Source organism: Boleophthalmus pectinirostris, unplaced genomic scaffold, assembly GCF_026225935.1.
Source record: "Boleophthalmus pectinirostris isolate CB_2022bp ecotype Guang Dong unplaced genomic scaffold, ASM2622593v1 HiC_scaffold_12, whole genome shotgun sequence".
NCBI lineage: Eukaryota > Metazoa > Chordata > Actinopteri > Gobiiformes > Gobiidae > Boleophthalmus > Boleophthalmus pectinirostris.
In genome coordinates, this window is record NW_026571018.1 from 1,009,234 (window position 1) to 1,035,702 (window position 26,469).

The 26,469-nt window shown below is 43.1% G+C and overlaps 2 protein-coding genes across 3 annotated transcripts; one reads left to right on the forward strand and one right to left on the reverse strand.

Annotated features, from left to right (window-relative positions):
* Window positions 1-1,393: 1,393 nt before the first annotated feature.
* Window positions 1,394-14,021, forward strand: bckdk (branched chain ketoacid dehydrogenase kinase). Its single transcript, XM_020932263.2, has 11 exons — window positions 1,394-1,768; window positions 2,558-2,626; window positions 3,519-3,629; window positions 5,002-5,049; window positions 8,286-8,405; window positions 9,362-9,460; window positions 9,545-9,618; window positions 11,324-11,452; window positions 12,263-12,352; window positions 12,421-12,576; window positions 13,304-14,021. The coding sequence occupies exons 1-11, from the start codon at window positions 1,523-1,525 to the stop codon at window positions 13,446-13,448; spliced, it is 1,287 nt and encodes a 428-aa protein (XP_020787922.2). The 5' UTR covers window positions 1,394-1,522; the 3' UTR covers window positions 13,449-14,021.
* Window positions 14,022-15,642: 1,621 nt separating this feature from the next.
* On the reverse strand, window positions 15,643-17,969 carry LOC110166963 (potassium inwardly rectifying channel subfamily J member 6). Of its 2 annotated transcripts, XM_055148491.1 has the most exons (3): window positions 17,072-17,969; window positions 15,884-16,114; window positions 15,643-15,844 (listed from the first exon to the last, which is right to left on the reverse strand). In XM_055148491.1, the coding sequence occupies exons 1-3, from the start codon at window positions 17,967-17,969 to the stop codon at window positions 15,768-15,770; spliced, it is 1,206 nt and encodes a 401-aa protein (XP_055004466.1). In that variant the 3' UTR covers window positions 15,643-15,767. The 2 variants fall into 2 exon arrangements, with proteins under 2 accessions (XP_055004466.1, XP_020787923.1); XM_020932264.2 differs by having other exon boundaries at window positions 15,643-16,114.
* Between the last annotated feature and the right edge of the window lie 8,500 nt (window positions 17,970-26,469).

A 26,469-nucleotide genomic window follows, 5' to 3' on the forward strand; every position in this document is an offset into this window, starting at 1 on the left:
ATACATTACAAATGTAATGTTGTATTAATGTTGTTTTTGTTGTTCAGTGACAATGTCAGTGAACAGTCTTACTCTGATTTAGCATTGGTCTCAGCTAAATATAAAGTAACTTCATTCTTGGACAGAAATGCTTAAAACATATTAATCCAGTTGAATTCCTAAGGAAAGTTCATTGGTTTACTTTTGACAAACAAGTTTCAGCAAATTTTATGTCAAATACTTTCAAATTCAATTCCATTTATTGGTATTATTTGTATAGCACAAAATCACAACAGCTTTCAGTTTCTAGTTACGTCACGAATTTCAATTAGTGATGCCTCACATGCATTGTCCAGCAGGGGGCGCAAAGGTTTACTCCCAAACAATAATGAATGTATGTGAACCATACAGTCTATGACATGAACACAGCAAACCTGGACTCTCAGGTGGAGCTTACTCTGGAACCTTGTGTTGTGGAGCATTTTTACTCACAGAATTTCTTATTTCCATAGAGTCTAAATCATTCATCATGAACCACTGGAGCCCTATCAGCCTTGAGCTCCTGGAACAGCCCAGAGACCATACGTGATAGAGACATAGACAAAGGTGCGCGCCCACAGCCTTTGTCGTCCATCTTCCATCTGGTGACGGATGGTGGTGGGATGCGAGGACCACAGACTGCAAAGAAGAACTTTGGTCAAAGGGGAGGACACTCAACCAGGGCTTCAGGACAGCAGTCCTGCTGTTTATATTTCTTTAAAAAAATTCTCACTGTGAGTAGGTGAGCCTCTCCACAGATCTGACCTGTTGTGACCTGGTTGTGTTACGTGCTTACTTCTCTGTTTCATGCCATAGGTTTTAAGCAAAGCAGTGACATCTCCATGAAGACAACCAGAATAAGTGCACAATTCTAGATGTTACTGATGGCCATAATGGAAAAAAAAAAACTTCAAAGCACCTTGGATAGGAAGAGAAATCATACAGCCTATTGTCACGTGCAAAGATAATCCGCTCTGATAATGTCATCCTTTATTAAAAGCTTCCTCGAGTGAGGCGTTAGAATTGGTCAAAGGAAGTTAGTTTATTAAACATACGAGTGTCTATGATGCAAACCCAGCGTTGCAAGGGTCTGGTTCATTCAGCAGCTTTTCGAAGTGAAAAGCAAAACATGATGATTACATGAAATAAACATGGCCTATAGATGTGGTAGGCTTTTTCCTGTGTGAAATGACATTTACTCTGAGACCTCTTCTGTGGTATGCGGTCTTTTCCTAATACTGAATGACCTTTCTGGACCAAATCAAGGGAACCCTGCGCTGTGAAGCTCATGGTGGAGCTCATAGTGGAGCTCAGATGATGCTGCCCGCCCCTCCTCGTCTGATTGGCTCAGCCCCCAGGACCGTTCCTCTCACCCGCCCCGGCGCGTACAAAGCCCTTTCTGTACCCTCTCTTCGGGCCCTACTGTATGATGAGTGCTTTTGTGAACGGTTCGGCCCGAATGGCCTGCTAGTGGAAAGTCTCCGACCGACTGCGAGCTGTCCCGATGCGCGCAGGCTTTGTGGCGGTAGCTGTGGAGATGCTGAGCGGTCCCTGTCGCCGGGCCACACCGGGCCTCGGAAGGCTTTTGCTGGTTCCCATCATCAACAATGTACCTCCGATGTCCTGTTCGGGGATCCGCAGGCTGCGCTCCACCTCCTCCGTGCAGGGCCTCTCGGAGCTGGCCCGGGAGAGATCCAAAACCGTTACATCCTTTTACAACCAGTCGGCCATTGACGTCTCGGCCGAGAAGGTGAGTGCAGCTGGGTTTGTGTGTTTGTGTGTTTGTGTGTTTGTGTGCTTGTGTTGTTCTGGGCTGTGTGTGTGGGGCTGGATCGGCTCGACGCTAACACTAGTGTAGCCTGTCAAGTACGTATGCTAGCTGCTAGCGCTGCTCTGCCAGTGCACCGGGAAGTGTGACACCGCGCTTACTGTGTCCACACTAAATTCACCCGGACCAGGGACTTTGTCAATGTTTAACCGACACACTGACACCCAGTGAAGGCTTTATTAGACTGTGGTGTGCGTGCAGCGGCAGCCTGTCAGCTCATGTGCACATGACATTGCAGTGTTCCGGTACTGTAGTGTGCGAGCGGAGTTACACAACAGTGACCTCGACTCAACACTGTCTGTCAGGCTGGACCACATGCTGGACCACATGCTGGACCAGGCTGGACCAGGCTGGACCAGGCTGGACCAGGCTGGACCACAGGCTTTTCTCCGCTTCTGAGCTACTGTCACAACATTCACTTATCGATTATTTCTGATCGTTCGAGTCTAAATATGATTACAAATTACTCTCATCGCCTTATTCGTTTATATGACTCACTTTTTCTGTGTATGAGGTTTACTTTAATCGTGTTCATCTTGGTCCGTAACACACTTTACACACGTTTTATCTTGTACTGTATAGTTCTGCTGTCTTGGGTCCATAGTTTCTGTTCGTGTACAAAGTGGGTGTTCCTAGAAGCCTCTCACAGACTTCTCAAAGCATTTATTGAAATATTAACATGATCATAACATGGAGAATTCTTATGTCCAGGCGTCTGTGCGGTTGACTTTGGCCACACTGCTGTACTCGGGTAAATCTCCAGATGGACATCACATCCTGGTAAGTAGTGCTGTTGTTCCCAAATGCAGTCCTCCCCTTTGACCTACTCTGGAGGCTGGAGGGAGGAGCGGGGGTTTGACCAGGCCCTCTCCATTATCTAAGAACAAAAGTAATGCATTACAATGGATTTAGTAGCATCTGTTAAAGCAGGCTTTCAACAATACAGTCTACTTAGTTTTAACAAATCACTGAAATGCTGGGTTTCAGGTGGACGATACATACTTCTTAAAGACATTGTGCAGCATTCCAGGTTATATACCTCTTCTTCCAAGAGAATCAAACCATGCATCAGTGTTTCACACTAAAGAAACCTGCCAGTGATATTAGATACACTTCTATAATAGTGCTCAGCTACTCACATGAATAGAACAAAACAAGTGAGTACAGAAAGGTCCCCTCAAAGACACAGTCTTAAAACAAATTAATTTACGAACATGGCACTTGCAAGACAGTGTTACATTCTTATCAGAATTGGTGTGGTTAACCTCTTTGTGGAGTAAGGTTGTAAGATATATCGCAATTGAAACAAAAGAGCAATTGAAATTAATTAAATCCAAGGTGCACAGTTATTTAGTTATTTATTGTAATGTACTTGACAAACAACAAATGATCATGATGTCTTGTTCTGTAAAAAGAAATGTGCTTTAGACCTCTACAAATGTTAAAAATGCACTGGATTTTTGTATTAATTTAGCAATTCATATTTCAGTCCTCTCTCAAATCTTAATGCTACCAAACAACAGAGTCTCACTATCAAAGCATAAATTGCAAATCAAACAGTAATTGAAAAGCCTGTCAGAAAAATCCAAAATTGTTTAACCCTACAGTGAAATGTCAGTAATAATACCACTTTTCTTCTGACCACCCTCAATTCTGTGTGTGTGTGATCCAGAGCAGTGCCAAGTATCTGCACAAAGAGCTGCCCGTGAGGATCGCTCACCGCATCAAGGGCTTCCGCAGCCTGCCCTTCATCATCGGCTGCAACCCCACCATTCTGCAAGTGGTAAGGACACTTAAGCACCTTCAGAGAAAGTGAAACGTATTAAACTTGTTACTACCCTGTTGTTAGCAAATATAGTATTTTTTAAAAAAAAGTAAAAGGTAAAATGGTGATCTAAATATATAATGTGTTAATTTAATACCACATAAAAGTAAAATATCCCTCTTTTAATGTTACTATGGGATTTTTACTACGTTTGATAAAGATCATGGACATTAAAAATCAGGAAAGGCCAAACCTTGCCCTGTTCAGTACTGGTTTTCATCTCAGTTTGTATCTGGGTGTTAACTTTTTTACTTTTTAGAGCACATAGATTAGTCTAAGCCCATGGACCACTATGTCACCTACTGAGGGATTACACCGATATAAAACCACTTTGGAATAGAAAAGAAACTACTACCATTTAATGCTGCAAATCACCTTCATGCATTCTACTGTCTAAAGAGTGTTTCGTGGTCTTTGAGTCAGTATTGAGTATCGAGTCTATTCCTTAGTGTGGAAAATGAGTTGAATTTTTTGTTGTGACAGCAGTACCTCACACAGGTCCCTGGCAATTTTATAATATTGCAATGTTATGGCTTCTTCATATATCACAAAAATGTATGGATTTTTTTCTATTTTACTATGTAAAACTACAAAAAAATAAGAAAACACAGAACCACACACAATAAAATAAAAGGCAATACAATAATTTGATTAATTAAATATTAACATTCAAGGAGGAGGCATTATGTAATATAGTTTTTAGCTTTCTACCACATTGTAACTTTCCCTCATCAAAAACATGCATGTTTTGAGTGGCCCTGTTTGAACTCTCCTTATGGTTTGCTGTAAGATTCTGTTTAATGCTCAGCCCATAACCCTCCATCGCTCATGCTCCCACATGACAGTTTTCCAAAAACATGATACGAAACTGTACACAGCCACTTGAAAAACCATAGTTATACTTTCATTATGTAATAGTTTCATTATGATGCACATTGATCACGTTGTGATAGGTTATTAAGGGGGAGTGATTTGATGCTAGGAGCGAAGACAGGAATGACTCAGAGCTTCAGAAATGAAAGTGAAACTAAAATATGTTAATACGTTGTTTTCAGTGAATGTAGCATTTTCAGATCAATAAAAGGTAACATGATGATCAAAATATGTTTTGTGTAAACAGTTAATCCCCTATAGAAGTAAAACACTCCCTCTTTAAACTGTGCTGATATTCTGCCATAAAAAAAAGTGCAGTATCCCTTAGGTGTGTAGTTTATGCTTTTTTGTAACACGTTTAGGTGTCAGATATAGGCTTGTACTGAAAGCCCCCGTGTTCACCTTTGACCTGCTTCCCTTCGTCTGCAGCTCTCACTCACTGTTTTCTTGTTTTCAGCATGAATTGTACATAAGGGCCTACCACATGCTCAGCGACTTCCCCCAGGTGAGTGCAGAGTAAACAACACTTATTTATGGCACTAATAAAAACACGCTGCATTTGTGTTGGCCTGATTGATACGCACACCCTTTTTCACTTGTTTGAAGTACAGCACTGTTTAAGTCAAGGCTGGGTCATATATTTTTTATATAATATGACAAATTAGGCCTGTCGTGATAATTACTATATGAACTATATGTTCAATATACAGGGACAATAGTGCAATATTTTTCTCAAATTCAAACCCATGTATTATATACATGACACACAAAGTGAAGCTTTCAAGCCTTTGTTTCTTTTTTTTTTTTTTTTTTTTAATGATTACGGCTTACAGATAATGGAAACCCCAAATTCTTTGTCTTAGAAAATTTAAATATTCCATATGATCAATTAAAAGGATATTTTAAACACAAGTGTGTTCATTTTTATGCACTCAATACTTGGCTGGGCCTCCTTTGGCATGAATTAAGCCTCCTTTCCATAGGGTCAGTACAGGACTGAATGGCGCGGACCCCAAGTCTTTCTACTGCTTAAGGCCCCAACCCCCTTTTAGGAGTCCAAAATGGACTGCTGGAGATACTACCTTTCAAAGCAGTTTGGAATGATTGGGACCCAGAACTGGCTCACGGGGGATGGATCCTATTTATTTAAATCTACGCGCACATGATGTGCTGTTCCATGGAGCCACCCCTTCACTTTTAACACATTCTAAAAATTACACGTTCAAAAGGTGCAGTTTTTTCGCTCGTGTGGGAGCGTGGACACATGGAGACAGGTGAACACAACAGGAAAGGCCTAGTTCTTACTCCATTCTGATGTTTCAGTTGGTGATGAAATGGACCATTCCCCACAAAGTGTTTCCTCTTGAAGATCTTCTGCCACATTTGCTGCCACATGAAAAGCTTGTAGCATCTCAAATGTCTACAGCTAGCACATTAGCTAGCCTCTTGCACAGTCTTGATGAATACAAGAAAAACAAACGGCTCATTTCACAAAATCCAACAGCCTTTTACTTGTTTCCTTCCTGAACTGCACCTGCTGCACTTCTTAGTTGGTTACAATTCTATGATATGATGTCAGATAAATGGCTCAAACCAGTTTCAAAAAGTGCTCAGTGTGTCAGCCAGGTAGCAGAAGCTAACTATTTTTCAGGATTCCCACAGGGGGCCTGTTTGTGTGCAACACAGTGGAGCAAAATGACTTCAGGGAGGTTTGTGATGGTACAGATTATCTCACTGGGAGACCTCAGTATGTCTGACTGGGGACAGCACCTCTGATACTGTTGTATCAGATGACTGTTGTCAGCAGTTGTTTACTATGTACACGGTGTGCTAGAACTCAGTTGTTTCACATGCAGAAGTACTCTTGAGGACAGCTATTGTGCGTTGTTTTAGGAACAGTGACGAAGAGGGGTACAGGCAGCTCTTTGAGGACTTGTGGTTTGGTGCGGGGCTAACCACCTTTAGCTGAACACTGCAAAGACCAAACAGATGGTGGTGAACTTTAGGAGGAGAAGGCCACAGCTGCCTCCTATGACCATTGAGAGGGACACTGTGGAGACTGTAGAGAGTTATAAGTATTTGGACCTAGAGCTCGACCACAGATTAGACTGGTCTGACAATACAGACCTGCTCTATAACAAGCGCAGACTGGACTTTCTCAGGACGCTGAAGTCTTTAACATTTGCCAGAAGCTCCTGCTTATGTTCTACCACAACCAGTCTCCAGTGTCCTCTTCAACACTGTGGTCTGCTGGGGAGGTAGCCTCGAGAAGGATGCCGTGCAGTTGAATAAACTAGAACAAAGTGAGGAAGGCAGGATCTGTAGTGGGAGCAGAGCTTGACTCACTCACATCTCTGGCTGAGAAGAGGGCCCTAAACAAACTCCTGTCCATCCTGGAGAACCTACAGCACAGCACATCCAGCAGGCTGTTGTCCCTGTCCTGCTTCATGGACAGACTGGAAATCATTTGTCCCACATGCCATATGTCTGTACAAGGCATCTCTATAAATGATGAATGCAAGAGGATGGACTGCTTTATTATGTTTGTTTCATTGTTGCTGTTGCCAAAATGTCCTTCAGGATCAGTAAATTATTTATGTATCTATCCAGTGTAGCATCAGTAGAAATGCATAAATGTCATGTTTGTATCTACTAACCAAGAGTACAGAGAGCCAGTTGGTGTATAAGAAACACTAGCTCTAGTTGTTTACCTTCATATTCTCAGGTTATATGTGCTGTGGCAGATTCACATGCCCCTGCATGCCGCCTGTGTGTGCACGTGGGGATAGCGTTATTATGTCAGTAGCATAAATTAGTTTCAGTATTATTATTTATTGTCTATATTAGGGATGGGCATTCGATGAAATTTTCTTAATCGATCGTCGGAAAAATTACCGATCGATTATCGATTAATCATTAACGTTTTTATATTAAAATGATCATCGTTATTATTACTATCTGCACTACTAATCTGCATAAATAAATTCAACTTTATGACATATAAACCGTAACCACTCTAGAGCCACATCAGCTGTTTGACATTATAATGTGTTTAATTCAGTTTTGTGCAACTCGCACAGAAACAAAACTTAAAACCGCATCGCTAATTTGCATAAACTCAGGGAAGATAAAACTCCAGCTCTTGTGTCGCTGATGCGGTCAGTTTCTGTCAGATTAAAAGACATGACTCAATGGAATACAGGTTAGTGTGACTAGATTTGTGTTTGTCAAAACCAGGACACCGTATGGGGGGAGGGGGCGGGAACTCGTCATTGACATCGCGCTACTCTCACCTGGAAAAAACTTTTCCCACTGGACACCGAAACATATGTGCTGCTTTATACACTGTGCACATGGACTCCCACTTGTCCCGAACACAACGGAAAGTGTGGAATGTCTTGTACAAATCATCAATAAATACGCATATGCACTTCGGTACGTTGCAGGCGGACTGACTGTTTCTGTTTGCTCGCTCCTTCTGAGTGCAGAGAGACACATGTACGGACCCTTGTTTGGTCACGCTATGCACAGCAACCTACATTCTGTTTGTTGATTAAAATTAACGTAATCGATGAAATTCTTAGCGATCAATTATTGATTAATCGACTAATCATGCCCATCCCTAGTCTATATTTTCTTCAGCAATATGTTGCACTTCAGAATTTGTTATCGTAACAGTCAGGTGATCTATGGAGACATAGGCACATATTTGTAAAGGCCTGTGTGTGTGTGTGTGTTTAGATCACGGACCAGGACACTGAGGCACGCTTCTGTAAACTGGTGCAACAGCTGCTCGACGACCACAAAGATGTGGTGACCATGCTGGCCCAGGGCTTCAGAGAGTGCCGTAAGCACATCCAGGTGAGGGCCTCAGGGACCTCAGACACATCCAGGTGAGGGCCTCAGGGACCTCAGACTCATCCAGGTGAGGGCCTCAGGGACCTCAGACTCATCCAGGTGAGGGCCTCAGGGACCTCAGACTCATCCAGGTGAGGGCCTCAGGGACCTCAGACCATCCAGGTGAGGGCCTCAGGGACCTCAGACTCATCCAGGTGAGGGCCTCAGGGACCTCAGACTCATCCAGGTGAGGGCCTCAGGGACCTCAGACACATCCAGGTGAGGGCCTCAGGGACCTCAGACACATCCAGGTGAGGGCCTCAGGGACCTCAGACACATCCAGGTGAGGGCCTCAGGGACCTCAGACACATCCAGGTGAGGGCCTCAGGGACCTCAGACACATCCAGGTGAGGGCCTCAGGGACCTCAGACACATCCAGGTGAGGGCCTCAGGGACCTCAGACACATCCAGGTGAGGGCCTCAGGGACCTCAGACTCATCCAGGTGAGGGCCTCAGGGACCTCAGGCATACACACACACCACACGCATCCAAAATTTAAATTGAACTGTGATCTCATCCTTGTGAGTTTGTTTTTTGATCATATCATTGGATCATGATCCAGTGCTCGGACACTTTTCCCAACCCACTCCTTCTACTGAGTGAGTGACAGTTGGAAATAACTAATCATAGTGAAGTATGAACTTTCAGAACAAGCAGATAACTGTCTTTAATTTACAACTTAAAGATGTTATAAAGAAACTAAGTCTACATGAACCGTGATAAAATCGTAATCATGATCTGGCTCAAAGAAAATGATGAGACAAATTTTAGAAATATTGCCCCATCATGCTCTTCTGGGACAGTGGAAACATTGGACATTCGGTCAGAGTTTCACCTTACCTTACCTTAAAATTGATTTTGAGCACAACACAGTGTTTTCCGAAACAGGCCTGAGAGTGATTGAAGCCTCTTGTGTGTAGGACGAGAGCCTCATCCGCAGCTTCCTGGACACAACACTGTGCTCACGGCTGGGGATCAGGATGCTGGCTACTCACCACTTGGCTCTCCATGAGGACAATGTATGTCTCTGCCTCTTCTCTGCTGTGACTCTCTGCTTTCACACACATGACATTCCAAATTTTAACTCTGCTCTCCTCTTCCAGCCTGATTTTGTAGGCATCATCTGCAGACGTCTGTCCCCCAAAAAGATCATCGAGAAGTGGGTGGACTTTGCCCGGTGAGTGCTGCTCAGACTGTGTGCTTGGGTGCTCTGTTCTCACGTCAGCTGTAGAGTAGGGCAGAAGTCAGCTGATAACTCCCCCGTTTGACACCTGAGCACCTGATAGGCCTTATCAATGTTTACTCTCTGTAACCTTATCACTCTGCCTTTTGGAGCACTCACTGTAAATCTGGTCAAACAAACTTGTTCAGTACATTTTTAACCTTTTGATTCTGTGACTGAGCTGAGCCTGCTTCTGCAATCGTGACACTACAGTGTGTCCTCAACAGTGATGTCTTACCTTAGGTATACTCATGCATACCAGGGATACACTGATGTAGCTTTTTCAATTTCAATAGCCTAAATATCTCCCAATACCTGATAAGTGCTGAAACTTTATTTCCTTTAAAATAAGACAAACCTGATCCAAATGAATTATGTAGCTATAATTTGTCCCTTAAGTAACTACAAAACAAATTTGTATTATAAATAAATTATAATTTGTTGAAACATGAGACTTTCTGGGCCAACTACAACCAGAAAATTTGTTTCATTACATCAATATATAGTATGTCCAATTAAGTTATATTTTAATCGAGTATATTGGATATTTATACAAGATCCTGTGCCACAAGATTGCATGCAGGAATGTAATCTCGTGATTTTTTTTTTTTCCCGTGTGTTCTCAAAAGGGACAAAAAAGGGTTAAGTGGCTGGTTGCATTTCATGAGAAGCTGTTGTTCCAAAACGCAGTGCTGCAGTGATAGTAAAAATATTACATGAAGTAAATCAAAAAAGGTGATCCAAACTTGTACACAGTTTACATCTCCACTCATCTTATGACAATGCCATATAATCTAGGGGTGGGGCAATTTTCCACAAGAAATATCTCAAATGTAAATTCACAAATGTTTTAACCACCCCATTTAATATTACTGACCTTTTAGAATGCTGTGATGACATCTGTAATCCAGTAACATTTGTCCATACCAGCATTTAACTTTTAAAATCCATAGCAAGGCCTACAAATGTATCTTAAGTGGGAGTAAAGAACTCAAATAAACTTTTCACTCCAGTAAACTGTCATTAAATGTGTTTATCTTGCATATAAAATGGTTTCAGGTTTGTGTAAACATAGTCATACTATGGATGTAACGATATGCAAATCTCATGGTATGATATTTACAGCAATATTCTGAAGATGCTAACCAGATCAAAGAAATGCTACTTTTTCCCTTTTTAAAAAGCCTTGACCAGCCTTTGGCGCTGTATTGTTCTTCTGTATAGTGCGGTCGTATGTAAAAGAATGAAGAACTTCTTTAACATTATTCCTTCATGGTGTCTGCGTTTAGATGAAGTAAAGGATCGTGGTCATGATCATGTAGGTTTCCATTTTTTTAATTGCTGCAATAAAAAGATGCATTTAAGCAATGGAGTTTTATAATTAGATTTATTATGACAGCCCATAATATTACTGTTATTGTTACATCCCTACATATAACGCTCTTCTATTTCATTTTTGACTCATTAATCTGATTTAAAAGGACACATGGAGAATGGGGTAGCAGAAAAATATCTGTATTGACACTGGCCGATACTGATGAGTTGGTATCGATATCGGCCGTTACTAATGTTGTACCAGTATATCACTGATCCCTAAAGACTGTGTGCTGTGCTGCTTTCTGCTGTGGACTCATGGTTGTTCTGTGTGCTTGTGGACCAGGCGTCTCTGTGAGCATCAGTATGGAAACTCTCCGCGAGTGCGCATCAACGGACATGTGGCGGCGCGCTTTCCCTTCATCCCCCTGCCCCTGGACTACATCCTGCCTGAGCTGCTCAAGAACGCCATGCGGTATGTGAGACCACTTCTCAAAGCTACCAGTGTCCTACCAGTCAAAAGTTTGAACACACTTTTTCATTTATATTTTTATTGTTTTCATGACTATTGGTCCATCCTATGTGAGGATTTTTATTGGAGAGAGTGAGCTGAAGATTTGGTATTTTTTGGTGTTTCTCTGTAAAAACTCATGATGAATTTTAATCTGGGATTAAAATTAAACATTGTTTCCTAGTACTTTTTCTACATAAATGGTACTTTTTGCATGAATTCCTGTGCAGATGCTGTGTTCATGTTATGTTTTATGTAAAAGCTCAGAATTAGCCTTGGCTAAACAGCTGGTAGCTGTGACATGACTCCAAAGGGGTGAGACAAGCTCTCGTGCCACCAGAGATAAAATTGCCAAACGAAAAATTATCTCCTGAGATTTTTGTCTATGTGTTTTTACATTTGGATTGGATTGGATTGGATTGTATCCATGGATTGGAGAAAAGGTGTGATGCTGGCAAGTTGGACTCTTACTGTGGTTCCAAAAAGCAGTGTTAGAATGACTGCAAAAATATTAAATAAATCAAAAATTGAGAATCTAAATTAACTGAATAGTGCAAATTATATTTTGTAAATCTTGTCTTGTCCAATCTCATGTCTCGTCTCACCCCTAGGATGTCATGAAACCTGCAGGGTTTGTGTAAAGATATGTGAATGAAACGAAACACAACTTTTTGAATCACAATCTGACAATATCACCAAAATGGCTCCTACTTGTTATTATTGTATCTCTCAGTCCTAAATGTACAAATGATTCTCATAAGAGTGTGTCCTCAGGGCTACTATGGAGAGCCACCTGGACACTCCGTACAACGTCCCCGATGTGGTGGTGACCATTGCTAACAACAACATGGACTTTGTGATCAGGTCAGTACAGGATGTTGGGACGGTGGGGGAGTGGGGTCTGAGTTTTTCTCACTATATGCCGCCCACAGGATCTCTGACCGCGGAGGGGGCATTCCACACCACATTCTGGACAAAGTCATGGACTACCACTTCAGCACAGCCGAGGAGAGCGCTCAGGATCCCCGTATGAACAACCTCTTCAACAACATCACCAACAGCGGCAACCAGTCTGGACCCATGCACGGGTAAGGGCACCTGGACTCTGTATAAGCATCTGACATCTGTGCCTTATCTAGATCATTTCTACATGGTAAATAAATAAATAAAACAGACTCCTTTTACGTTGATTACTGCTTTCTGCTCTTGACACTTCTTGACCCTGCTGGAAATTGAAAAATATTTCAGGAGACTTCATTTACAGTGCTGTCAACAAAGCAAACAGTCGTAGCTCTGCAGATTTGAATATAAAATATTAAATAAATATATTGTTGAGTTATTAAACTTGTTTTCTTTGATACATAATTGTATATATCTTGTATCATATATTTGATGTCTTCTGTATATATCTAAAATGTAGAAAGTAGTAAACTTAAAGGAAAAACTAGTCCATATGTTTTGTTTACTTGCCTAATGCATATCAAGCATCCCAGTTATTCATAAATGAGTTTATAAGTGCTTTTCACAACCACCAGAGCGAAGATTACTGTCAAACTGCATTTCAAACTGAGATGCAGTTGGACAGCTGCTTTAAATAATAATGCATCTAAACAAAATGGATTTGACTTTATTAAAAAAAACAAAAACAATCAGGAACAGCCTTTTTTAATAGATGGGTGTGACCATGTACATTAAAACCTGCCCTACCCCTCCAATTGCTGCCCTGTATTTCCCAAAAATGGGTTGTACACTGGGCTTGTATAGAGTGATGTTGGTTTTGTATACTAAGTGTTTGATTGGCTGTGTCTCTGGCAGGTTCGGTTTCGGACTGCCCACTTCCAGGGCCTATGCAGAGTACTTGGGCGGCTCTCTGTCCATCCAGTCCATGCAGGGCATTGGGACAGATGTGTACCTGCGCCTGCGCCACATCGACGGCAAAGGAGAGAGCTTCAGAGTGTAGCCAACTCACTGTGGGATTCCTATTTCATTTTCTGCCTTGGACTGATTATGAGCTATGTTAGCTGTTCTTGTTTTGTGTTTTGTACCTTTGGCATGTGCTCTTGTTTTTAAAGTGTAGGAGATGTCTTGATTTGGACAAAGTGCATGTGATTTGTGAAGCCGTGCAGCAGAAGGGCTTCTGTTTTATTGAAGCTGTTTGAAGTGAGCTGCCACGCACCTCAGACCATGAGCTGAACATTTGAACATTTCTCCACTCCACTGGTCTAAGGGCCAAGAACCACTGCGACCTGTACTGACTCCAGAGAGGCCCAGAGCCTGTGGACATAGTGTTGTACCACCTGACTGACTCCATAAATCACTTGTTTTGTATTTTAGTGGTGGCCATGTTTGTAATCCAGATGGATTACAGGGCGAGCTGGGACCTAGGCCACTGCCTTATCACCTCTGCCTCTGTTTTTTGCTCATTTCTATACTTATGTAATTTTGTTGCCATTACTAAATCACACATAGCATTTTATTGTACATTTTGCAGAGTATTAATAATTAATAAGAAGAGATTGGTTCTCTGTCAAAACTGTGTGGTCATTTCTGATGCATTTTTCAACTGAGTGAAAGAAAAAGACCTTGCGAATCATGGTACCTAATTAGCCCAGGGCACCTGTGGCTACCACCACATAGTGTGAAGTGAATGAATGATGCACTCTGAAGTGCTGAAGTGGTTTAGAGGGCACTATATAAACATTTAAAAATGCCTTCTCCTCACACGCTCAGACAGAGCACACGCTTGCAAGCTCTGTGGATACCTTCCGGTGTTCTCCTCTTGTTACTAAGGTTCTTTTGGTGTTTTAATGAGTTTTGGAAAATAATTATGAATAAGTATGTACAGTAGATTATTATTTTAGAATTGGCCTTTTTAATTCATTATCTTTGGGTGACAAGTTTCCCATTGACTATAGTTGTTGAGAGTTTATTTGAGGCAATTTTTGTTGTGACAAGATGAATGCCACACTTGTTTTTTCAAAGTGCTGCTTTCCAGGAACCCACTCCACTGAGCTGTGACTCCCTCTGGTGGTGGTGGTCAAGGATACAGCAGTGTGCTAAAGGAAGAGCGGGATGCTGCATGTGCATAATCATTGAGTTTATTGTAGCTGATAAAAGAAGTGTTCTGGAGGGAAAGTGAAGCGAAGGCCTCAGCTGTGCAAAAGTGTTAAAGGGTCAGTTTGGGAGTGGCTGATGGCTTCAGGAGGACTGCACTACACCACTGTTACCACTGTGGCATCAAAGAGAAGAGAACACACGCATTTGCATCCATTGGTGATATGCTCATATGGCACTATTCTTCAACACTATTTACACATGAACATAAACTAAAACAGGTTATTGAATACATGCTTGTATATTTGTGAAAAACAAGATTTCTACACAGTAAGGCAGGGATGTACAGAACTAACCTAAAGTCATCTGTATCAAACTGTCATATATTCACTATACAAACCAAACCATGAGTCAAAATCCAGTCATTATATACAAAAATACCTATGTCAATGCCCATTGGAATTCTCCATAACAAAAATAATCTCATTCCGAGGACATCAGATGTCAACATGCAACTGCGCCCGTCCTCTTAGTTCCGTGCGTGCCTCAGATCCCTGAACCTCCATGTGTCCCAGGGAGCCTCTGGCTGGTTTCTCCGAGGTGTGTGTGGAGCAGAGCAAAGGCTGTACACAGATATCATGCTGTATGCAGCCACCAGTTCTGATAATACTAAATACCCAGTCATTATGGGTAAGGTTATTGCCGAATAGGAAAATGTGTCCATCCTTCACTGCCACCAGGGCAACTGTCAGGGGCAGTACGCAGTCCAGTGCAGCACCCAGAATAGCGCTGGGGACCTATCTCCAGATCTTGAGCTAAGCTTGATAAGGACCTATGATGATTCATGAGAGACTGCAAACTCCGACTCTCTGACCAGGTTCCTGGCTCAGATCTGGACATAGTTCACCTTCTGAGAGGCTTCCACTGTTCATATTTGAGAGATTAGTTCAATACAGAGAGAACAACTGGAGCCTTGAGGTGAAGTGTAACTGACATGTTGGATTCAGTTATGGGAGTTGTGTCACCTCACACTGAGCTGTGCTTTTACATCATGTGTTTTGTGTTTTTTTTTTTTTTTTTGTGGTTGAACTTTAAAGGGCTAGAGTAATGTAGTGTAATATCATCTGTGTGTGAGGGCGTGCAAAGCACTACTGTCATTCCCCTAAGAGGGGCCAGAGTTGTCCTGGGGCAGTCAGTCAGCAACAGGAGTGTAACCCTACATCTGCTACACTTTGGACTCACTCTCCATTTTGGAGATGTCCCCATTGCGCTCTGTCTGGCTCTTGTCCTCAGTGTATGGCTCTGGGGAGCTCTCCTCTGGGTCCCGGGACCCCTCCAGACCCTGCTGGCTCAGTTTACTGGCCAGGGACCAGGTGAGAGGCAGGCGCGCACGGTTTGTCAGGTCAGCCAACTCCTTGGCGCTGCAGCTGGGCGTGTTTGTCTCGTAGATGTTGTGGAAGCTGTTGTAGTCCACCTCATAAAAGCCGTCCTCCAGAGTGAGCACCGGAGTGAAGCGATAACCCCACTTGATCTCACTGCTCACATAGGAGCTGCGCGCCTGGCATGTCATCCCTGCAACAGACACAGACATCAACATCAAGGGAACTCGGGAAGAACTAACAACTTCTGTGTCATCAGAACAAGTGAAAAGAGAGCGCCAAGGGTCCCAACTGTCACCAGAGGCTGACTCGCACACTGTATGTGTGTGTGTGTGTGTGTGTGTGTGTGCATGTGCCCCCATTGCCGGATCAAGCCCACAGCCCATCTTCCAAGTCATAAAACAGTTTCTCTTTGGTCCTGGTTTGGTCCTGGTATAGTTCTTGAGTAATTCTCTTTCGATCTGGTTTGGTCCTAGCTCAGACCTAGCTGGTACTAGTTTAATCCTAGTTTAATACTGGTGCAATAGTGGATTTGCAATTTTGCAAAGCATTGTTGGTGAAACAAAAAAAATCTAAAATAGCAGTTTTTATTTTATGATTATTAATGCAGCAGCTCTTGTGTCCTAAGCAGTAGATCTTTGGGCCCCTCTGGTCCAGGGGTAGACTATAGAAAGTGCTTGTTGTTCATGTTCCAGTGGAGTCCCCAGACAGATGTGGGGCACAGCTGTGAGCTCATCTCTAGGCTATTATTGGAGTGTTTTCATCACTCACCAATCAGAGTAGAATCATTGTATTATTTCACAGTTCAGCAAATGGTTCGAGTGTGGAGCACTGCTGCATCCACTGACAGAGTAAGGCTCATTCATACACTGTGTTACATGACTGTCTATATGTTAAGTTTGCAATCTTTAAAAAGATGAGTTGACGTGGAAATGAGTCATCCAAAAACAAAATTTTGACATCGGCACTCTGAAAAATGAGGCAGAAGGAGATGTGTTTTAGTGCTTTAGTGTTTATGTATGTACCTGTGTAAAGGTTTATAAATGAGACCCCAGGACATGTCACAGTCAGAGAAGGACAGCTCACAGACAGTCTATGTTAAACATGTATTAGTTATATGAGCATACACACACACACACTTAGCTCTCACCTGTGGCCTCCACCATGCCCTCCAGGATGACCACTATCTCCAGCTCCTCCTTGGCCAGGTGGGCCTGGGAAATCTCCCAGAAGGGGCTATGCTGGTTGATCTCGTGACAGATGATGAGTGGAGAGACGAGGAAGAGGCGGTCATCTCCGGTGTTGTAGCCCACATTGATATCCGTCTGGTTGAGTGGGATGAACTCGCCCTCCTTGGTCTGCTTGGACTTGATGAGCTTGGCTCTGATGGAAGCCTCCACTATGTGTGAGTTTCGAAGGTCCCCTACACGGAACATCAGGCACAGTCGGCTGTCTCTCATGGAGATGACCGCGTTGGAGGAAAACACTAGTGTTTCAGCACGTTTCTTTGGCTGTGAAATCTTAACAAACATGCAGCCCACCATGAAGGCGTTGACAATAGAGCCCAGCACGGACTGGACCAGCAGCAGCACAATGCCCTCAGGACACTTGTCAGTTATGACGCGGTAGCCGTAGCCAATGGTGGTCTCGGTTTCAATGGAGAAGAGGAAGGCAGACACAAAGCCGTTGAGATTGTTCACACAGGGAGTCCACTGATTGTCTGCCACATGGTCCAAGTCCCCGCGCAGGTATGCGATGAGCCACCACATCAGGCCGAAGAACAGCCAGGTGACTGTGTAGACCAGCACAAAGATGAAGAGATTAAACCTCCACTTGAGGTCCACCAGGGTGGTGAAAATGTCTGACAGGTAACGGTAGGTCTCGCGCACGTTTCCATGGTGCACGTTGCACTTGCCGTCTTTCTGCACATATCGCTGGATCTTCTTGGCTCGGTCCATCTCGGCCAGGTGCTTGGGCAGGTCCTCACGGGCCTGCTTGGGCAACTTGGAGGGTCGTATGATCGCTGGGGTCTCCACATCCTGCTCCATGGGGTTCTGAAATCTTTAAGCCTGTGAAATACAGACATGTTTATGTTACCCTTCTTTCTATAAGTGCTGTACTCTGAGCAGGATTCTCCTTAGACAGAGCAGCATGCACTCATGATGTTGTGATGAAGACAATGGTTTCAGGTGGTTTAAAGTCTCTTTCTTTACTCAGACAATGTGTAGGTGTGATTGGCTCTGTCACCAGCCTCTGGGGGCCTCTAGGGGCCTCTGGAGTCTGGGGCTGAGAAAGTGTTAGGATAGAACACTCTCAGCCTTGGACAGACTGTGTGTGAGGAGAATGGGTGCTCATCTCCATGGCAACACACAGCAGCACTGGGCACATCACAGGCACCACACCGGGAACCACACTGCTGCACTTGTGCTTTACTTTAGACTGTAGTGTATGACGCCGCAGGGACCTATGGACTAACTCTGCATGTCCGCCACTGTCAGTATGATGTTCAGCAGCACAGGCCCACACCAGGCCCACAGAGAACGGCCTGAAAAAGGGGCGACTGGTGGAATGACGTAAGATGCCAGAGATGAGCGCTGTGTGTAGCTTCCAGATGTGTGGACGCCTACACATCCAGGTCTACAGTAGGCCTAAGCACGCAGTGAATTAGTGAAACACTGTGGACATGTGACTGCACCTGTCCTGGCCCTGTGTTATCCTCGCGTCTGTCACGTGACCACAGAAGCTCATCCTGGCCCTCACAGCGCAGTGCCCCGGGCTCCAGAGACACCTGGCCGCTTTACGCACACGCACACCGTGGACCTAAATCCACAGGTTGTCATGGAAATAAAGACGACGCACACAATCACAGCCTGCGCTGCAGGAGGCAACATGACGCTAGCCCAGTGTCCGCTTGGGAGACAGGCTTCAGGCCTGCGGCAGAGACTCGGTGTTCCCCTGCGTACTAAAACACCAGCGGCCACCACACACTCAGGCAGCGCCGGCACAGGCTTTCCCGAACCCACATCTGCTGACAAGAGCTGATGTTTGTCTTAAGGACCATGATGAAGCTCTTATGTAACTCTCCACCCCCACCCTCCACACATGATGAGGCTCATCATCTTTACTATTAGCTCTATGGAGCGGACACGGCTCTTACCTTCAGCAGAACAACTGTCTCGCTCTGGCTCATTGATCTGCAGGTGCGCTGTCCTCTCCTGCGCCTCGCGTCGTTTGTAGCCGGTGTAGAAGCGCCTCTACTTTCTCTTTTCCTCCATCCTCTCCTCAGAAGAGCCATTTGCCGTGAGCCTCCGCCCATCTGCTAGAAGAGCCTGAGAAGCAGCCAATGAGGAGCGGTGCCCAGCGCATCCTTCTGCTCTGCTCTCCACAACACGTCCACAAACACGATGCACACACTGGCTCTTCACACAAGCTACACACACTGACACACACTGGCTCCACGAGGTTGGGTAAGAACTTTGACTTGGAGGCTGCTGCTTCTGTCTGCCGCGCTCTGGCCACAGCGGCACAGACGCCTAAAAGTTTTAATAAATGAATGGTTAAAGTGTTTCAGTAAAGAAAAATATTTTGTAGAGAAATCGTAATTTACAGTTTCCTACTGCTTCAGCTCGGGCGGGATTGTAGTACAAGATGGTGGATAAGATTAGACCATAACATGTCGACATCCAGCACAATATGTGAACAACACTGGGCTTGGACCAGGCTGAGAGCAAAAACTGCAATGAATTACCTTAACTGTGAGTTGCCGTGAAACAGTGCCCCCTGGGGACTGAATTCAATGACAAGACGCTTTAAGCCCCAGAGGAAGGCACCTGCCCTGGGGAGGAGGGCCAAACTGTCTGTGGAACGTTTCAGTAAAGTCTGGCCTCCAGCCTAAAGTCTGAGGATAAGACAAAGACAAACGTTCAAACATGAAACCTGAGTGAGGTGCAGTCCAACTGTTGGTGTGTTATCCAAATAACATTTAGACTTTCTTGGTTACATGCTATTTTATCATAGGCCTACTTTTTACTACTTTAATATATGAAAGTCAAAACTGGAACAAATCCTGTATAACTTTGCAGCATTAGAGTCTTATAGCCTCCTTTATTCATGTTTTGGGCATGTCTATAGATGCTGCATTTTGTTCAAAAGGTCGGCACTAACATCTCTGAATTTGACAAATCTGGCCAGATGCCCTTCTTGTCTCCACCTTTTCGTTCTTTATCTCTTGAGTTTTGTCTCATTTCTCTTTCCTCACCTCCTTCTCCTTGATTTTGCAGAAAATGGATGAGGAAGTCCCGTCCACAGAGGAGATACAGCGAGGAGAGAGAGGAGCAGGGAAGAGAGGAGAGGAGGAGAGAGGAGAGAGGAACAGAAGAGAGAGGAGAGGAGGAAAGAGGAGCATAAGTGAGAGGAACAGAAAAGAGAGATCAGGAGGAGCCATCAGCTGTAGTGTGAATGGGACAGACTTTCAGGATCTGTTTGTGACCAAAATGACCGTGTAGTGAGGACAATACTGAGGATTATTTTATACTCTCATTTCAGGACTTTTAAATCAAGTTTATTTTCAGACTGGAATGTCCTTTGCTGCTGTCCCTGCTCTTGTGCCTTGCACCAACACAAACTTCTCACTGGGTGACACTTGTATTATTGATCTGCTCCTGAACCCTCGCTCCTGTTTCCTCTGTGGTTTCCTTCCCTTGTCCTGAGCTTTGGGACATCACTTCATATGGCACATTTTATTGAAAAGGAAGGATCGAGGAGAGAAATCAAGGGCCACATCTCCGTTCTTTTTCATCACGTCTTTTTCCTTCATTCCTCTACTCTGTCCTCCATTATTCAGATGTCAGTCAAATGTGTTATATTAAATTGTGTCCCAAAGCTTAGCAGAAAAAGCACAAAGGAAGCCTGAGTGAGTTCAGAAAGTAGACATACATTTAAAAAATAAAACTATTTGTCTGACAGTGAGGAGTTTGTACTGTCACAAGAGCACAAGCACAGGGAGAGCAGCGCAGGATCTTTGACATGTTGGGTTAGGGTTGGGGGGTGCTGTAAATTTGACATTAAAATGAATATTATGATATGTTCAGAGACGCTTATCTGAAAGCAAAGATGTTGGTTTGGCTTTGATTTAAAAAACAAAACAAAAATAATAATAATAATAATAATATTAAATAATCCTTGGTATAGTTCTCAGGTTAATTTTGGAAAGATGAAAGTCTCTCAGCTCGTGTTTCCTCCTGTCTGTCTCCTCTGTCTCTTCCTCCTCTGTTTCCAGGAGAGGAATTGTGGAAAAGGAAGTGTGTGAGTAAATCTACAAAATCTTTATGTTAACAATATGAAATGATTTGAACAATTGCAGTTGTTTCTTGCAGCTCCTTCAGATCAGATTTAGTTTGTCTCACTATTGTGTCTGTCTCTAGAAAACACACAATTTTATGCGTTTTTTTTTTAACTGTTTTGATCTTTCAGATACATTTTCAAATTACAGCAGATGTTATGTTCAGACATGGGCTGTTATTACTCTGACAACAAGCACTTTTAGTAGTCATTAGTCTATATGCTCTGGATTGGGTTTCAGATGATGTCACAGCCTTCTGTATTACAGTTTTTCATTGATTTGGTTCATTTCTTGAAACAGAAATGACATTCTCAAAACAACATGGACAAATCTCGAAAACACCTTGCAGTCATTCACAACAGAAGGACATTTCTCATTATTTTCATCAAATTGTAAATGTCTTAGTGCATGTCACAAGTGTCTCACTGGATCTTTGCACATGGTTCTGTACAAGTCATCACATTTTCCAAATAAATCGATCTTGTTGATCTAAACTGATGAGTTGATTTTCAGTTTAATGGTCGTTCTCTCCAAAACATGTCAGACTGATTTCACTGTCATCATCTGCACAATAGTCTGTTCAACTGTCAAAATTATTCAAGAACATAACACCATCAACACCATGTATGATTTTTTATATATATATATATATATTTTTGGAACATTTGATAAGTATTTGTCAGTCAGGTGAAATTAGAATTTCTTATCACACTATGTGATCATGTGGGACAGTGTGAATTTCCACTGTGGTTCATCAGGTTCTGGTTCACTTCCATCTAAAGATGCTCATGGAGCTACTACCACCGCACTCTCCTTTCCTCAATCTGACTGAGGAGTGTTTTCCTCTTGGAGGTGGAGAGTGTATGAACATCGGGCTCCAGACCAGAGGTTCCTGCTCCATGCACTGGATGCTGCATGTGGGGACATCTGTCTGTCTGTCTGTCTACACAACATTTCCAAATACGATTATACAAGTTTTACACTGCAGCAGATTATTCATTCAAATCTTCTGCATAAATAAACAGAACTTTACAGCTGCTGATGGTGAGTCTGTTCTGTGTGTACATAGCCTTGGAAGTGGTTCATGTAAAACTTTTCAGAGGTCGTATGTGTGCAGATCGTGCATGCGCAGATCGTACGTGTGCAGGTTTCGTGCAGCTCATTTCACTCATGTACAGTCAGCAGTGTTGAGAAGGTGACCCTAGAGATTACAGATTACATACCCCAAAATGTAGTTTGTAATGCAATCCATTAAGGTACTTAAGGTGAGTAACGTAATCTGAATACTTTGGATTACTTGATATTGTCATGCTTTTCAAAACTACATGAATGTACCAACCACATCCTGAAAATTCTTGTTTGTTCTCTTCAAATTCTCTGTTGAGCCCAAGTCTCCATGAATAAACAACTGTTTGCTGTAGAGAAACAAAGATGAGGAAATCTGAACATAAATATTATTGATAGAAAAATGATTTCTGTACGAGATCACTGCTGTCTTAAATTATGTCCACCTACTGTTAGTGTCATATGGGGCAGTAGCTCAGTTGGTAGAGCATTCGTCCACTGATCTGAAGGTTGGCGGTTGGGTGGTCAGATCCACTGACCTACAGGTTGGCTGGTGTGATTCCAGCTCCCACAGATGAATGTTGTTGTTGTGTCCTTGAGCAAGACACTTAACCCACCTTGCCCACAGTGTCTGCGTACACTACTATGTGAATGTGTGTGTGAATGGGTGAGTGGTTCCTTGTTGTAAAGCGAATGCCTTGAAGGTGGAAAAGCGCTATAGAAAAATGTGACCATAATGTTTAGTCCAGGTTTATTTCTGGTTTAGTCCTGGTTTAGTTCTGGTTTAGTCCTGGTTTTAGTCCTAGTTTAGTCCTGGTTTAGTCCTGGTTTAGTTCTGGTTTAGTCCTGGTTTTAGTCCTGGTTTTAGTCCTAGTTTAGTCCTGGTTTAGTCCTGGTTTTAGTCCTGGTTTAGTCCTGGTTTAGTTCTGGTTTAGTCCTGGTTTTAGTCCTGGTTTAGTCCTGGTTTAGTTCTGGTTTAGTCTTGGTTTTAGTCCTGGTTTAGTCCTGGTTTTAGTCCTGGTTTAGTCCTGTTTAGTCCTGGTTTAGTTCTGGTTTAGTCCTGGTTTTAGTCCTAGTTTAGTCCTGGTTTAGTCCTGGTTTAGTTCTGGTTTAGTCCTGGTTTTAGTCCTGGTTTTAGTCCTAGTTTAGTCCTGGTTTAGTCCTGGTTTTAATCCTGGTTTAGTCCTGGTTTAGTTCTGGTTTAGTCCTGTTTAGTCCTGGTTTAGTTCTGGTTTAGTCTGGTTTTAGTCCTGGTTTAGTTCTGGTTTAGTCCTGGTTTTAGTCCTGGTTTAGTCCTGGTTTAGTCCTGGTTTAGTTTAGTCCTGGTTTTAGTCCTGGTTTAGTCCTGGTTTTAGTCCTGGTTTAGTCCTGGTTTTAGTCCTGGTTTAGTCCTGGTTTTAGTCCTGGTTTTAGTCCTGGTTTAGTTCTGGTTTAGTCCTGGTTTTAGTCCTGGTTTAGTCCTGGTTTAGTCCTGGTTTTAGTCCTGTTTTAGTCCTGGTTTAGTCCTGGTTTAGTTCTGGTTTAGTCCTGGTTTTAGTCCTGTTTAGTCCTGGTTTAGTCCTGGTTTAGTCCTGGTTTTAGTCCTGGTTTAGTCCTGGTTTAGTCCTGGTTTAGTCCTGGTTTTAGTCCTGGTTTAGTCCTGGTTTAGTCCTGGTTTAGTCCTGGTTTAGTCCTGGTTTAGTTCTGGTTTAGTCCTGGTTTTAGTCCTGGTTTAGTCCTGGTTTAGTCCTGGTTTAGTCCTGGTTTAGTCCTGGTTTAGTTCTGGTTTAGTCCTGGTTTTAGTCCTGGTTTAGTTCTGGTTTAGTCCTGGTTTATTTCTGGTTTAGTCCTGGTTTTAGTCCTGGTTTAGTCCTGGTTTTAGTCCTGGTTTACTCCTGGTTTAGTCCTGGTTTAGTCCTGGTTTTAGTCCTGGTTTAGTCCTGGTTTAGTCCTGGTTTAGTCTGGTTTAGTCCTGGTTTAGTCCTGGTTTAGTTCTGGTTTAGTCCTGGTTTTAGTCCTGGTTTAGTCCTGGTTTTAGTCCTGGTTTAGTCCTGGTTTAGTCCTGGTTTAGTCCTGGTTTAGTCCTGGTTTAGTCCTGGTTTTAGTCTGGTTTAGTCTGGTTTAGTCCTGGTTTAGTCCTGGTTTTAGTCTGGTTTAGTCCTGGTTTTAGTCCTGGTTTAGTCCTGGTTTTAGTCCTGGTTTTAGTCTGGTTTAGTCCTGGTTTTAGTCCTGGTTTAGTCCTGGTTTTAGTCCTGGTTTTAGTCCTGGTTTAGTCCTGGTTTAGTCCTGGTTTTAGTCCTGGTTTAGTCTGGTTTAGTAGTCCTGGTTTTAGTCCTGGTTTAGTCCTGGTTTAGTCTGGTTTAGTCCTGGTTTAGTCCTGGTTTAGTTCTGGTTTAGTCCTGGTTTAGTCCTGGTTTAGTTCTGGTTTAGTCCTGGTTTAGTTTAGTCCTGTTTAGTCCTGGTTTAGTCCTGGTTTTAGTCCTGGTTTATTTCTGGTTTAGTCCTGGTTTTTCCTGGTTTTAGTCCTGGTTTAGTCCTGGTTTTAGTCCTGGTTTAGTCCTGGTTTTAGTCCTGGTTTAGTTCTGGTTTAGTCCTGGTTTAAGTCCTGGTTTTAGTCCTGGTTTAGTCTGGTTTTAGTCCTGGTTTAGTTCTGGTTTAGTCCTGGTTTAGTCCTGGTTTATTGGTTTGTCCTTTTAGTCCTGGTTTTAGTCCTGGTTTAGTCCTGGTTTTAGTCCTGGTTTAGTTCTGGTTTAGTCCTGGTTTAGTTCTGGTTTAGTCTGGTTTAGTCCTGGTTTTAGTCCTGGTTTTAGTCCTGGTTTAGTCCTGGTTTTAGTCCTGGTTTAGTCCTGGTTTTAGTCCTGGTTTAGTTCTGGTTTAGTCCTGGTTTAGTCCTGGTTAGTCCTGGTTTAGTCCTGGTTTTAGTCCTGGTTTAGTCCTGGTTAGTCCTGGTTTTAGTCCTGGTTTAGTCCTGGTTTAGTCCTGGTTTAGTCCTGGTTTAGTCCTGGTTTTAGTCCTGGTTTAGTCCTGGTTTAGTCCTGGTTTTAGTCCTGGTTTTAGTCCTGGTTTAGTTCAAGTTTAGTCCTGGTTTTAGTCCTGGTTTTAGTCCTGGTTTAGTCCTGGTTTAGTCCTGGTTTAGTCCTGGTTTAGTCCTGGTTTAGTCCTGGTTTAGTCCTGGTTTAGTTCTGGTTTAGTCCTGGTTTAGTCCTGGTTTTAGTCCTGGTTTAGTCCTGGTTTTAGTCCTGGTTTAGTCCTGGTTTAGTCCTGGTTTAGTCCTGGTTTAGTTCTGGTTTCCTGGTTTAGTCCTGGTTTAGTCCTGGTTTAGTCTGGTTTTAGTCCTGGTTTAGTCCTGGTTTTAGTCCTGGTTTAGTCTGGTTAGTCCTGGTTTAGTTCTGGTTTAGTCCTGGTTTAGTTCTGGTTTTAGTCCTGGTTTAGTCCTGGTTTTAGTCCTGGTTTAGTCCTGGTTTAGTCCTGGTTAGTTCCTGGTTTAGTCCTGGTTTAGTCCGGTTTAGTCCTGTTTAGTTGGTTTAGTTTTAGTCCTGGTTTAGTCCTGGTTTTAGTCCTGGTTTTAGTCCTGGTTTAGTCCTGGTTTTAGTCCTGGTTTAGTCTGGTTTAGTCCTGGTTTAGTCCTGGTTTAGTCCTGGTTTTAGTCCTGGTTTAGTCCTGTTTAGTCCTGGTTTAGTCCTGGTTTAGTCCTGGTTTAGTCCTGGTTAGTCCTGGTTTTAGTCCTGGTTTAGTCCTGGTTTTAGTCCTGGTTTAGTCCTGGTTTTAGTCCTGGTTTAGTCTGGTTTAGTCTGGTTTAGTCCTGGTTTAGTCCTGGTTTAGTTCTGGTTTAGTCCTGGTTTTAGTCCTGGTTTAGTCCTGGTTTTAGTTTGGTTTAGTCCTGGTTTAGTCCTGTTTAGTTGGTTAGTCCTGGTTTAGTCCTGGTTTTAGTCCTGGTTAGTCCTGGTTTAGTCTGGTTTAGTCTGGTTTTAGTCCTGGTTTAGTTCTGGTTTAGTCCTGGTTTTAGTCCTGGTTTAGTCCTGGTTTAGTTCTGGTTTAGTCCTGGTTTTAGTCCTGGTTTTAGTCCTGGTTTAGTCCTGGTTTTAGTCCTGGTTTAGTTCTGGTTTAGTCCTGGTTTTTTCCGGTTTTAGTCCTGGTTTTAGTCCTGGTTTAGTTCTGGTTTA

Bases quoted from the DNA above. Each gene is read 5' to 3' on its own strand.
- bckdk (XM_020932263.2), top strand. From the start codon at position 1,523: ATGCGCGCAGGCTTTGTGGCGGTAGCTGTGGAGATGCTGAGCGGTCCC. The intron at 1,769-2,557 runs GTGAGTGCAGCT...TCTTATGTCCAG, and splicing joins TTGACGTCTCGGCCGAGAAG to GCGTCTGTGCGGTTGACTTT. The intron at 2,627-3,518 runs GTAAGTAGTGCT...TGTGTGATCCAG, and splicing joins CAGATGGACATCACATCCTG to AGCAGTGCCAAGTATCTGCA.
- LOC110166963 (XM_020932264.2), bottom strand. From the start codon at position 17,969: ATGGAGCAGGATGTGGAGACCCCAGCGATCATACGACCCTCCAAGTTG. The intron at 16,115-17,071 runs GTGAGAGCTAAG...TGTCTGTTGCAG, and splicing joins GGGCATGGTGGAGGCCACAG to GGATGACATGCCAGGCGCGC.